At 42.8% G+C, this 12,585-nt stretch overlaps 1 protein-coding gene across 7 annotated transcripts in view; it reads right to left on the bottom strand.

The window, feature by feature from the left end:
• Positions 1–12,585, bottom strand: part of Ctnnd2 (catenin delta 2) — an 858,282-nt gene that overhangs the window by 367,869 nt on the left and 477,828 nt on the right. For all 7 annotated transcript variants that reach the window (XM_074077729.1, XM_074077725.1, XM_074077730.1 and 4 more), the window contains one exon: positions 4,351–4,915. In XM_074077729.1, coding sequence (XP_073933830.1) covers positions 4,351–4,915 — 565 coding nt within the window. The remainder of the gene's footprint in view (positions 1–4,350; positions 4,916–12,585) is intronic.

The raw sequence follows: 12,585 nt of genomic DNA, 5'->3' as shown, positions 1-12,585 counted from the left end.
TGGTTAAGAATTTAGATTTCATTTATCTCATTTTTTCCTCACAGTGAGCTTCTGCTGTTTGAAAATTTTAATACATATTTACAACTCAGATTTCCATTTCTAACAGGATTAATTTTGCTCTAAATTTAGAAAATGAAAGGATCATGTTATTTTCTTTATAAAAGTGAACAAAAATTGGTACTGGTCAAGTCACACTCAAAGGAATGCTTACATGCTTCTGAGATGGTTCTGCTTTCTTCAAAATCACTAGTTATTTAAATAAGTCAAAATTTAAGTTGCATTTTTACATTCTTGCCATTATTCTTCAATGACACAAAATATAGTCCATCATCCATCAGATGTATTTAAATCTATGGAGACCCCAAATAATTTGGGTTCATATCACAATACTGTCACCTCTAGAGAACAAACTTTGGGCAAGGAATGTATTATTTACCAGTTTCAGTTCTCAAATCCGTGGGATAAGAGTGCAAATCACACTGCCGCATTAAGTTGTTGGAGAGTACACACAATACCCCATTTGCAAAGTGTCTGGCACAGTGGCTGGCATATAGCAAATGTTTTATAGCACGATATGCTTTTAAAAATAATTTTATGCATCATTAGTATTTAATATATTCATAAATTAAAATAGAGAAATTTAACTCTTTATAAAAAGTGAAATAAAGCAGCCTGATAGTCTGGAGAACATTGTGAAAAATAGAATATATCATTTATTCAACCTCAATTTCCACTGTTGAGTTCTTCCACTTTAAAGCAAGCGGGAGAGTTTTAATAACTGCATCTGGGAAGAGAGAAGGACTGCATCTATGGCTTTCAGTTTCCCTGCTCATTTTTTCTTGGTATATCCATCCTCCTCACATCCCAGAACAGTTTCTGACATGCCCATATGATCATGGTGGGGAGCCACTGGCTGATGACTCTACAAGCCCTTTACTGTGGGGACTACTACCTGGTACTTTTGTCCCTCCCCACTCCCTGCCACTCATCTTTGCTGGAGAAACTCTGAACTGTTGGTCATCTCTCTTCTGTCCCCCAAATACTCAAACACTTACTTTCTGAAGTTGTTCCAGATACATTTCTCTCCTTCATTATTGCTGAGTGCTTAAAACCTCCTGAAGAAAGCATGCTGAGTACACATGGGATTTCAATAGGATGCCCCTCATTGATGCTCTCATCGTTACTAACCTCTACCTCATTCCACCTGGGTTTAAAATCAAAACTAGGTCTTTAACACAGAGATCATGCCGCTGTCATCTTTGTATGCCCAACCCAGAAAATGGCATATTTTCTAATTCAGCAAAGCTGTTTTGTTTGTAAAGCAAAAACACATGACTTCTTCCCAACATTCAAGGTTGTATGGTATGAATTAACTTTCATTGAGCCAGGAAAGGTGCAAGTACTTTATAAACATTACCTTATTTATGTCTAAAATGATAAGAGTAGATGCTATTGTAACCTCTACTCCTGTAAGAGCCAAGTAGGTAGGTGACACTTGTGATATTGGGAGTTCCAACAAGGCAGAGATGCCTTCCACTCAGCACTGCTGTACAATGAAAAGAGAAACTATTAAAAAGGAAAAGAAAACTACTGAGAGAGCATTAGAAAATTCTGTGGGCTCTATCATATACATACATCTAGAATTCCGCTACTTTTCATCACCTCCTTGACTCAAGGCCTAATCACTTCTTGCTTAGATTATTGCACCATCTCCCAACTTACATTCTTGCTCTTGCCTTTGATCCCTGAAGTCCATTCTCAACACAAAAGCCAGAGTAAACCTGTTACAAATGAAGTCTGATTACGTCATTCTGCTTCCCAGTTCTCAATGACTGTCCTCAATGAACAAAGCCATTATCCCTAAGTCTCCATCAAGACCTTCCCAGTCTTGCCTTCCACTGAAATTGCTTCATGGTCTTATCTTTGCCCCTGGACTCCTTGCTGTTCTGCAAACATATCAGATATATACTTCCTTTTATTAGCCCTTTTTCTGTTGTTCAGAATACTCTTTCCTCAGATATCCATAGAGCCATCTAGCTTACCTCCTTAGGAATGACTCAAACATTAACTTCTAATTAAAGTCTTCCCTTGCTGCCCTATTGAAATTATTTTGATTGTTTTCTGTCTTCTCTATTTGAAACAAGGCCAGGGATTTTGCTTACGCCATTGCATCTTCAGGGTCTAAATGAGTGGTAGTATATAAAAGATACGTACCAAATAACTGAAAATGAATGCATAGTGAAAAGTCACTATCTACCCTGTATTCACACTCTTCAGTTGTCAGTGTCAGATCTTCCAAATTACAACTCTACAAGTCCAAAAGCTATTTTTCAATCTTGACATAATTGTGCTCTTTCAACTAGCACAAACTTGGCTCCAAACTTTGGGATGCCTGGAATGGTGTCAAGCACACAGAATCAGGCATGGAGCATGAACATTCTGGAATTCCTGATCTCACAAACACCAGAGTCTATCCCTCATCTCTCTCCTGGGTGGGCCATCACTTGCTGCTTTCTAAATGGGACATGTAATCTTATGCAAGCCAAGTGTTTATACATCATTACAGGGTAATTTCAAACTCAAAAGCACCAGCAACAATCTGCATGACAAAATCTTTATATGAATTCTTATGAACATGCATGTTAAAAAATGAACCCAAACATCCATTGTACCTCTAAAATTAATAGTATTGATTGTTTTCTCACCACGTAGCAGAAATGAGAAAAATGGTTAGAAAATCTGAGGAACAGATAGAAATGGGAAGGGAAGGGAAGGGATAGGGGAGTGTGCTGGTCACCTGGAGTTCTCTTTTTGGCCAGAGAAGTTTCCTTACTCCTAACCAAGCCCCGCCCCCACCACGTGCACACATGCACACACAGAACCTAAACCTTTTGAGACACTCATTGCACACATTAGAGCGCAAGCTATTTTCACAATGCAGTTTACTTTTAAATTCCTTCCCTATACCTTCTTCCCTTCACCCATTATATTCAACCATGTGGCCACACTCCCTATTTAACTGAAGTGATAGTGGAACATGCACAGATGTACCACACGTAACTCCTGATGTCACCTAAGTTCTGTGAGCCTGTTTCCTCTTCTCTGTGGTGTCTGGAGTGGCTGAGAGGGTACCGTGGGGCTTTAGTCTCTCACAGTGGCACTGCTTCCATGCCCCCCTACCCCTTGCTGACATAATCTTGTAGTTTATATAAACAAAGTTTTGGGGTCTTTTCCAAACAGATTGTTAGTTCTCAGTCCCTACGTTATAGATATTTTGTCCTAGCACTAGGCTGGCATTACTCATTGTCTACCTCTAAAATTCTATTCTGCAGGGAGAGGCAATGAGGGAGGAAGGTTATTTTCAGGCCAGTAAATGTACCTGGTATAATTTAGTAGGCAGCAAATCCCAGCCTGGATCCTGTCAAGTCAGACTGGTCCATGCTGGCAATTACAAAGAAACCCTTGGCCACCTGCCTCGTGTCTGCAATAAGTTCCTTTTTATCCTATTTATCTTCACAGTCGTCTATTTGTGTCAAGAAAGGAAACATATGAGCACAGCATCTGTTACCAGAGTGACACAATTATCAAATACTTCTATAAGAAGAAAAATAGGCAATAAATTCCCATTACTTGTCAGGTGTTTTAGGAGACAGCATTAGTCTTTCAGTCACGGTGCCTTGTTTAAGCTGAGCATATGGTGCTAACCGCAGAGATCTACCAGCTCAGCCTGGTCTTTGATGGTTACAACCACCAAAGAAATGTCACCTACTCTCAATTGGCAGGCACAGAAAAACAGGTTTCTTTTCCCCTAGCCCAGCCCCTCCTTCACTGTAATAAAGACGGAAACAAATTCAAGGGACTTCACTATTAGTTACTTTTCCATTGCTGTCGAAATCTATGTCAATCAAATGTCTGATGTGAGAAAAATCCCTAACTTTCTCTGACAGCTTAGATGTGGCACCTAAAAATGATCATATAAACGCAGTGTTACTTGTTTTTTTTTTGGGAAAAAAGCAACAGATCTATTTGATTCTGTGCTAAATTTCCCTTGACTTTTATAGTTTAGTCTTCAGACTGGAGAGAGAAAAGCTAAGGGCGATTGTTGGAAGTTGAGAGACCACATGACTCCCCGAGAGCAATAACTGATAGACACATGTGAGGAAAGACACTGGCAGTCATTACAGGGAAGCCCTGGCTCTCTCCTTCCTTCAACTACTGAAACCCGGGTCAAAGACACACCCAGCTTGCTTTTGCTTAGCCCTGTGCGCTCGGATCGAGCCTGCCAGGTTCCCCCCCACCACGCGCCCCAGGTGAGCCGCGCCAGGTGCCAGGTGGCAGCAACCCCTTTACCTGCCAGGCTGCCCGGCCTCTGGAGGGTAGCCGTGGCATACAGCTCTTGCGAGTGCTTGCTGTACTGCTCGGACGCGTGGACCAGGCGCTTGGTGGGCGACAGGGTGGCGTAGGTGCCGATGGTGGAGCTCAGCTGGTGGATGGGCGAGGAGGAGATGGTGGACTGCACGGTGGGGGGCGAGGTCACGCGGATCGGGGACAGGCCGGCCGAGGACACGACGATGTTGATGGGCGAGCTGGTGCTGTAGGACTTGGCCAGGCGGCTGGGCGACTGCTTGGGCGAGGAGCCGCGCGGCGCGGCGTAGGCGGCGCCCTCGGGGGCCGAGCCCCCGCGCTGCAGCTTGGTGGGCGAGCCGCCCTGCGGTGCGGTCAGCGGGGAGCCCCCGCGCGGCGGCGCGGGCAGCGTGGAGCTGGAGTAGTAGAGCGCGGCGGCGGCGGCGGCGGCGGGCGGCGCGTCCGGCAGGTGGAAGGCGCTGCCCAGGCTGGGCGCGAACGGCTCCCGCGGCGGTGGCGGCGGTGGCGCGGCCTCCGGCCCCGCCAGGTGGCCGGCGCGGCTCGTCGTGCCCTGTGCCCGGGAGAGGAGAGAACACGCGCGCTTAGCCAGGAGAAGCAACCCGCTCGCCCGGCCCCAGCAGCTGCGCTTGGGTTGAGACGCGAACCCACGCCCCTCAATCTTCCCAGGCAGGTTCCTTTCCCAGTAGAAAGAAAAACCGACTAGCACAGGAGAGTGGCATGTATCTGATTAAGAGTTCTCAGCTGTCTCGGGCGACATCTCATTAGTCACACGATTTTTTTTTTAAGGCTACCCAACAGGGCAATTATGATCTCCTTGAATACACTCTTGATCTGTTAGTTTTGATGACGAAAAAAAAAATACAGGCATTGAGCATCCAGTCATTTCACTGGATACACTTTCAACCTCCCAAAGTAGCCAAGTTGCATACTTAGCTCTCAAGAATAAGCACACTTCTTAGAATTTATTCTGGTGCTTTTTTTGCCTGCACTCTTTTTGGACAAGAAGAGTTAAGCAGGGGGAAATGTTTTGTCAGAGGAATAAACCTGGTTATTCAGTAAATGTTCTTTTTAATTCTAGAGAAATCAGAGCAATTGTTAATGAAAAAGCCTCCCTTTTCTAGATTTTAACACTGGGCTCCAAATCTTTCAGCATGGGTCCTCTCTCTCTCTAGCTAGCTTTTAAGAGCCCCCTGCAGCTGTGTCTTCCAACTGAAAGCCAGTTGCTCTCATTTATTTAGAAGAACACAAAAGACAACAAGGGCTGGGGTGGAGCTGGAAAGACAGTTGGAGGGGAAAGCACTTTCCTTGAATCAGGTCCAGAGACAAATTTGCATTCGAATGACAACACTACATTGTCAACCACTTCTGGGCAGGAGGTTTCTGGTCTTTAGGCTTTCCTGGAGGAGCAGAAAGGTTTTTGAGAGCCACTGGTGTGAAAAGGGGATAGTTTTGTACACAGAGGGAGAGAGAAGCTTGGAGGCAAGGTTTTGAAATGAAGCACGCAGGTTAGGTGAGGAGGAGAGTGGGGAGCTATGGGGAACAGCAGAGACTAGGAGCGATGCTCTCCATTAAAACTTTCAAATTCTTCTCCAGTGCTTTTGGGGCAAGTGATAGGCTGGCACCTTCATCTACACACAAACAGCATTCCAGATTGTCTCTGGGAAGTCAAGTTCGTGTGAAGAGCCAAAGTTAATCAAGCAACATCAAAATCCTCTACTAAGAACAGTTTGGAAAATAAACCAAGGGAGATAAACCCTTTATTGAGAGACAGTCCTTCTTCAAGGTGTGTGTATGTGTTTATTAATGTTACACATATAAATGTCTGATTTGTATATTTAATTTGCTTTCACAAATACATTATGTATCTCAATCAAAACCATACTTATTTTGAGATTAGCAGTGGGACTAAGAGTAAAGTCTAAGCTCCATGATTTTGCTCAGTGACGTCTCCAGCAAGCAGGACTTGATTTGTAGAAGAGAGCGCAGGAATATGTGTGGAATGACAGAAGGAGTGGTTAACAAAGCTGGCCCAAGGGCTTTGGCAAAACTCTCATTAGAGTTTCTATGTGTGAAGGACAGCAGACAAGCTCCACAGAATTCACATCTCCCTCAACTCAGTGAAATGGTCAACCATCACCCAGAGCTGCTCTCCCAGCAGGAATTCTGAGCATGAAATGTACAACTGGGTTTCTTGAACCTAACTGCATGTTAAAATTGCCATGGAATGTATAAAAAAAATCTATGGTTACACCCGTGACTTTGCGGAGTCCTCTGTCAACACATAAGCTATCATAGCCATCATCCTCTAGTATCTACCATTAGACGAATTGAGTTTTGGGTCACTTGTTCCAATTTTTGGAGGCTAGTCATAGAACAAATTACTTTCTGTTTAGATTATTCTCAAAGACTACTTTATCTTTTCTGCCCCTTCAAAATGAGGATCTACCTCCTGGAATTGACAAAGGATAGATAAGCAACCCTGTCAAATCGGTGCTCTGATTGGACAGTTTCCCACAGGAGAAATTTGATGCAGATTTAATGTAGTAGTTTTGTTTTTTATTGCTATTGTGGGGAAGTCATCAAGACACTAATTCATCAAAGTCCCTATAAATTAAATATTTATTAGTAATTATTTAGGTTTCCAGTGGATCAGACTTGGGATATACTTCAGTTGTGATTTGCATATCCTCTGTGTATGTGTATTTGTAGGTGTGTGGTACTCTGTGGTACATTGGAGCCGCCTGTGTAATTGTGGAATGCATTTATATCTATTTTATAGAACTGTTTGAGGGAATGATGTATTTTCCAAGTGTGATAGAAAGACAACTGGAATGCAAGTTGGGTAACATATACATTATTCCCAATAGTCATTAACTAACAGAGCCCAAGCTCCATGCATCAATTCATTCACTAACTCCATGACCACAGACAAGAGCCCACTGTTTTCCATGTACAAATGAGGCCTGGACTCTTGAACAGCACTCAGCAGTTCTCTTAGATGGAGTACTTGGCTTTGATGTTACTTTGAAGCTCTATCATTGTTGTGTGTTTGTTTGTATAGCATACTCTGGTTCACAAATATGACTCTGTTCTTTTGGGGAAGAAGGAGCCCCTGAGAATATGCTGCTCTTAGACTAGAAAGTGGCTCAGCCTCAAAGGTAAACACAGTTGCTTCTTGATCTCTAAACTGTATCTTCTACTAAGGGAACAGGGATGGCAGAGAGGTCATAAGGGGAACATTTTCAGAGCCTGGGAACTTATTTAATCCTAATTCTTTGGAGATCTTGCAGTACAAACAGAACAAAACAAAGCAAAAAGAAGAAGGAGAAGAATCACCGGTGCTTGCAGCCAGTGAACAAGAGAATTGACTGCCAGCAGTCTCTAAGGAGTCTTGACTTTAGTCATGAGTAAGCCATGTCACTGAGCAAGACTATGACTTATACCAGGTCTCTGATATATGGGCACTCCTAAGGAAGACACATTTAGACCTGCCAAGTTTCCTAAATAGTTAGCAAGGCCCTCAGCTCTGGAACAAAAGGGATATTTGTCCAGATTGCTGGGCAGCCAGGCCAATGATGTCAGGAATGGAGAACTTGAGCCCATCGTTGGTGGCTTCCCGAAGGTGAATTTAATGACTCATGATCAGCAGTCTGCTCCCTCATTTTCTGCATTCATCCTTCCCCTTTTCCTGTGGTTACAACAGATGGGCAAACCTATCACTAATAATGTTCCACTTTGAAAATCCACTGGCCGGTGACCAAGGTCCCTGCTGCCAGTGGTGCTTCTGGGCAAGACCAGGGTCATGAGAGGAAAAGCTGGGCAGCGTATTTCCAAGGAAGGCATCGCTTACAGGGCCAGGGCCTCAGAAGAGTCACAGGAAGGTGGTCCTGAACTGGGGTCAGGCTGGAATTTGAGGGAGTCATCTCAACACAGAAGTGGTGGCAGAGTGTGAGAAAGAGAGTGGAGGAGGCCATGATGAAAGACAAAACATGATGAAGACATCTTTGAAGACACACATTTCTAACCACACAATTCAGTAACAAGATTTTGTGATATTATCTCCGTGCTGCTAATGAAAACTTCTGAGAAATCACCCCACTTTCTTAGAAGTTTGTCTAGAGATTAAGGATTGCGCAAATCTGGACATTCACCCTCACAACTTTGAAACGAGAAGAAATTACCTACTCCAAAATGCAATCATATTTAGGCAATATATAAAAGGTTGCTATTAAAACCAATCTACATTCTCAAATTAGTCATGTCTCCTGAACTTACTTCCTGGGACATAATGAATTTCCTTTAGTACACCTACCATGGTCTACAAGATTCTGAGGCTTTTGTTTTTCAATTGTCTTCAGACAATTTAATTCCAAAGGAAGAAAATCTTGGTTCCGTGAGAAAGATTTGATTTTGGAGTAAAAAAAACATCATCAAGTGCTTGTCTAGTGATTCTCATGAGGGGTTCTGGTATTGGTAAAAACTAATTTCTGAAGAAAAGACTTAAAGAGAAGATCCTGCCTAGCAGTGAGGAAAGAAGGGCTGGGCTTACCTGCTGGTGACATCCCACTGATACTGAAAGGTGGCACCCAGAGCAAATTAAATATGTCACTGAAAAACAGGCTCCAGGAAGCAACTCCTTTCCTCAGATGTCCACATCTCAATTAAAGGACCATAAGACCAACTACCACCACCGTGTGGCTAACAACAGAGACCACCCTAACTGCTTCCTTTTTGTGCAAAGGTCCTCCTAAAATATGGGGAAGGGGAGAGGGGAAAAAAGAGGGAGGGAGGGAGAGAGAGAGAGAGAGAGAGAGAGAGAGAGAGAGAGAGAGAGAGAATATCTTGCAAATTATATTGCTCTTGCCCTTGAAGTGAGGAAGTGGCAGTATATTCATTTTCCCAAGTCCTCTGAGTGGTATAGTTTTGCATCTTTGGGTACTGATTTTTAGTTTTCTTTAATAAAAGTTTGATTAAGGTCATTAAGTATTCTGTATATTATTTTATATATAGCCATTTCTGTAATATCCCAGTGGGAAGAAAATTAGTGAAAAAAACATAAAGCAGTGACATTTATCTTAAAGAATGCAGAGGAATCTTGTTTTCCTCCTTTCTTTCCTTTTATTTTTTTGGCTCTACCCTTTGTTATACCACTTGACCTACACCCGCAGTGCTTTTATTTTTCTTTTGTTTTTGAGATAGGGTCTTACTAACAGGAACTTTGCTTGATGTGGTCTTGAATTCAAGAGCCTCTTGCCTAGTGGCTGAGATTACAGGCCTGTGGAACCATACCTTCAGGAGGAATTTCTTTTTTCTTTTGGCAGTGCTGGTGTTTAAACTGTGGGCCTCATGCTTGCTAGGCAGGCACTCTACCACTTGAGCCTCTCCTCCAGCCCTGTTTTGTATTGGGCATCTTGAGATAGGGTCTCATGAACTATTTGCCTGGGATGTCTTCCAATGGCGATACTCCTGATCTCTGGCTCCAGAGTAGCTAGGATTATAGGTGTGAACCACAGGCACCTGGCTAGGAGGGATTTCTTGTTGACAACTCTTAAAACCTACATGAGACTGATAACAATACACTACATAAAACTTTTATTTCTGCAAGGGGTCACTTAGCATAATTTCAACCATCTAAATATTTGCATAGAAGAGGAAACACTGTAAAACCCAAGCACATTTCTCTGCAATGAGAAATTCTTTTTGTTGAAGCCAGATTCAATATGCTTATATTGGAAAGAGAAAATGGAGGGAGAAGATTTTAAAGCAAAGCAAGACATAAGGATTTACAATAAGTAATCATCTTAAAACTGTCTGAAAAATTATCCTGCCAGTTTCCCACAAATATGGCAAGGAAAACACATAAAACGACATGATTTCTCCTCTAAATGCTGCATGGTGTATGAATTCTATACTGAATTTATCTCTGCAGTTGTGTTTTCTAAGTTTGCTGGTGACTTTTCTCTTGACAGTATTAGCCTGAAGACAACTTCTTTCATAATTAAGCAAACTGAAGTGGTGTCACTGTCGTTGTCATTATAGCCTTTTCCATTCCATGATCAATACACTAGGGAATGATGAATCACTATTGATCAGTGCAGCAGGGATCAATGCAACAGAGATCAATATAATTGGGAACTGGCTCCTCTCTGTACCATGGAGGGCTTGGCGGTCTGCCCCACTGCCGTCCACAGAGCTCCTGGTCCCCTTGTCTTTCACATCTACCTGATGGAAGCCTGCGCCAACAAGCAAGGTTCCATCCAGTGTTCCAACAATAAGCACATCAGCCTCTAGCAAAAGTGAGCAGATGGTGTATTTATAATTATGATATAGCATAAACAAGGGCTTTTAAGACATAAAAGCAGTGCAACATTAAATAGATAGGCCAGATCAAAAAGAATTGGCAATTTCACCTCTCAAAAAGCTTATTGCTTTTCCAGAATATCCACTATTGTGTAGTTTCATTTTAGAGAACAATCATGCCATTCTCAATTTCCTGCAGCTAGCAGGCCATTCCCTAGGATTATCATCGTACACATACGTCAGTTCTCTGGAGTTTAAAACAGAAACTACTTTCAAACCTTTAAGCTACTGTACTTCTCTTCCAGTATTGTGTCTACAGATATTACAGATGTCCTATGTCTTATATATTTTGTTTCTTTGAGGGACGAGCTGCTGGATGAAACTAGGCTTAGACCTGGTATGGAAGGAAGCACTCTGTCAGAGGTTGTATATTTGGCATTTCATATAATCGTAAGAAATTTCGCATGTGTGAAAGCAGGTAAAACCTGGGGGAGAACTTTATCCTCTAACCCACCTGCAAGCCCGTGCAGTATAATTACAAAGAATCTCAGCTGGTGTTGGAGGAGCCTGTTGGATACTTTGTGAACCCTGCATCAATTAAGAGGGATACAGAGATTAATTTTGCATGGTTCTGGCCCTTGTACTGAGGAAACCTATGCAACTGACTCTAGGCTATGACATATGGTATGACAGAACGACGCTTTTAACACATGAGGCAGGTCATGTTTTGCTGAAAATTCTTACCAGCTTCTCACCTCTCTCTGTGGAAAGATGAACCCCTAACAATGATCACCTAGGTCTCCCAGCACATTACAAACTGCTGTACCATCCTCTGTCCCCCTAGCCTCCTGCTCGTTCTGTCAACATGCGAGTCTACCCATGGGTAGGGGCCATTGCTCTTGCCAGACTCCACTAAGCCATACAGCTCACTCCTCTCCCTCATGTCTTTGCCCAAATGTCTCCTCTGTGAAGTCTCATTTGTACTATGCCCCATTGTTCTCCTTACCTATCACTTAACCTTATTATGTGTCCATTTCCTTCACACAGAACCATCACCTAATATACTATACAATTTAGTCAGTGTTGATTTTCCGAGCCCCTATCCCTGCTGCTTGATATAAGGTCCTTGAGGACAGGGATCAAGTCTGTTTTCTCTACTGCTATATCTCAAGCACACAGGCTCATGACACCAATGGCACTCAATAAGCATCTTGAATACATCAAAGAATAACAAGAGATGTATAAAGTAACCAGAAGATCAGCTCTATTTTGACTGGGTACCTTCACAGGAGCCAATACCAAGGGCAAGGTTAATGTGGTAGAAGAAGTGAGGGATGAACAGTCGTCTATACATCCTGCTCCCTCTCTGATGGGAGCATGCAGCTTGGACCAGCAGAGTGCCTGAGGTAGGGAAAGGATAACTAACTATAAGTCAGCTCATGTCACCTCCAGGAAAAGCTTTGAGGTCTGTGGCAAAGGTTGTACACTTGCTCTCCTCTAACCCAGCTTCTTGAATTCACTTTAGAATCTGAAGAGGACTTTTAAAGATTTTACTTGGGAGTAACACCAGAGACCTTGATAGCAATTTTTGTGACTTTTAGTTCTACTCTGGGGCTGCAGCAGTGAGGCAACGCAGGTTATTTATGCATTACCAGGGCTTATCAGCAACTTGGTACTGGTCACTTGATGAAAAAATTATTATTTTGGATAACCTAGAGGTTTTTGTGTTGTTTTATTTTTTATGGTACTGGTGTTTGAACTCAGGGCTTCACGCTTGCTAGGCAGGCACTTTACCACTTGAGCCAAGCAAGCTTCCAGATCTTTTTGCTCTGGTTATTTTGGTGATAGGGTCTCACATTTTGCCCAGGCCAACCTGTACCACAATCCTCCTGTTTTAAAGTTCCTGCAGACACTGCGATG

Source organism: Castor canadensis, chromosome 6, assembly GCF_047511655.1.
Source record: "Castor canadensis chromosome 6, mCasCan1.hap1v2, whole genome shotgun sequence".
Taxonomy (NCBI): domain Eukaryota; kingdom Metazoa; phylum Chordata; class Mammalia; order Rodentia; family Castoridae; genus Castor; species Castor canadensis.
The sequence above is the reverse complement of the archived record's forward strand: the minus strand, read 5'-3'. Positions and strand labels throughout refer to the sequence as shown.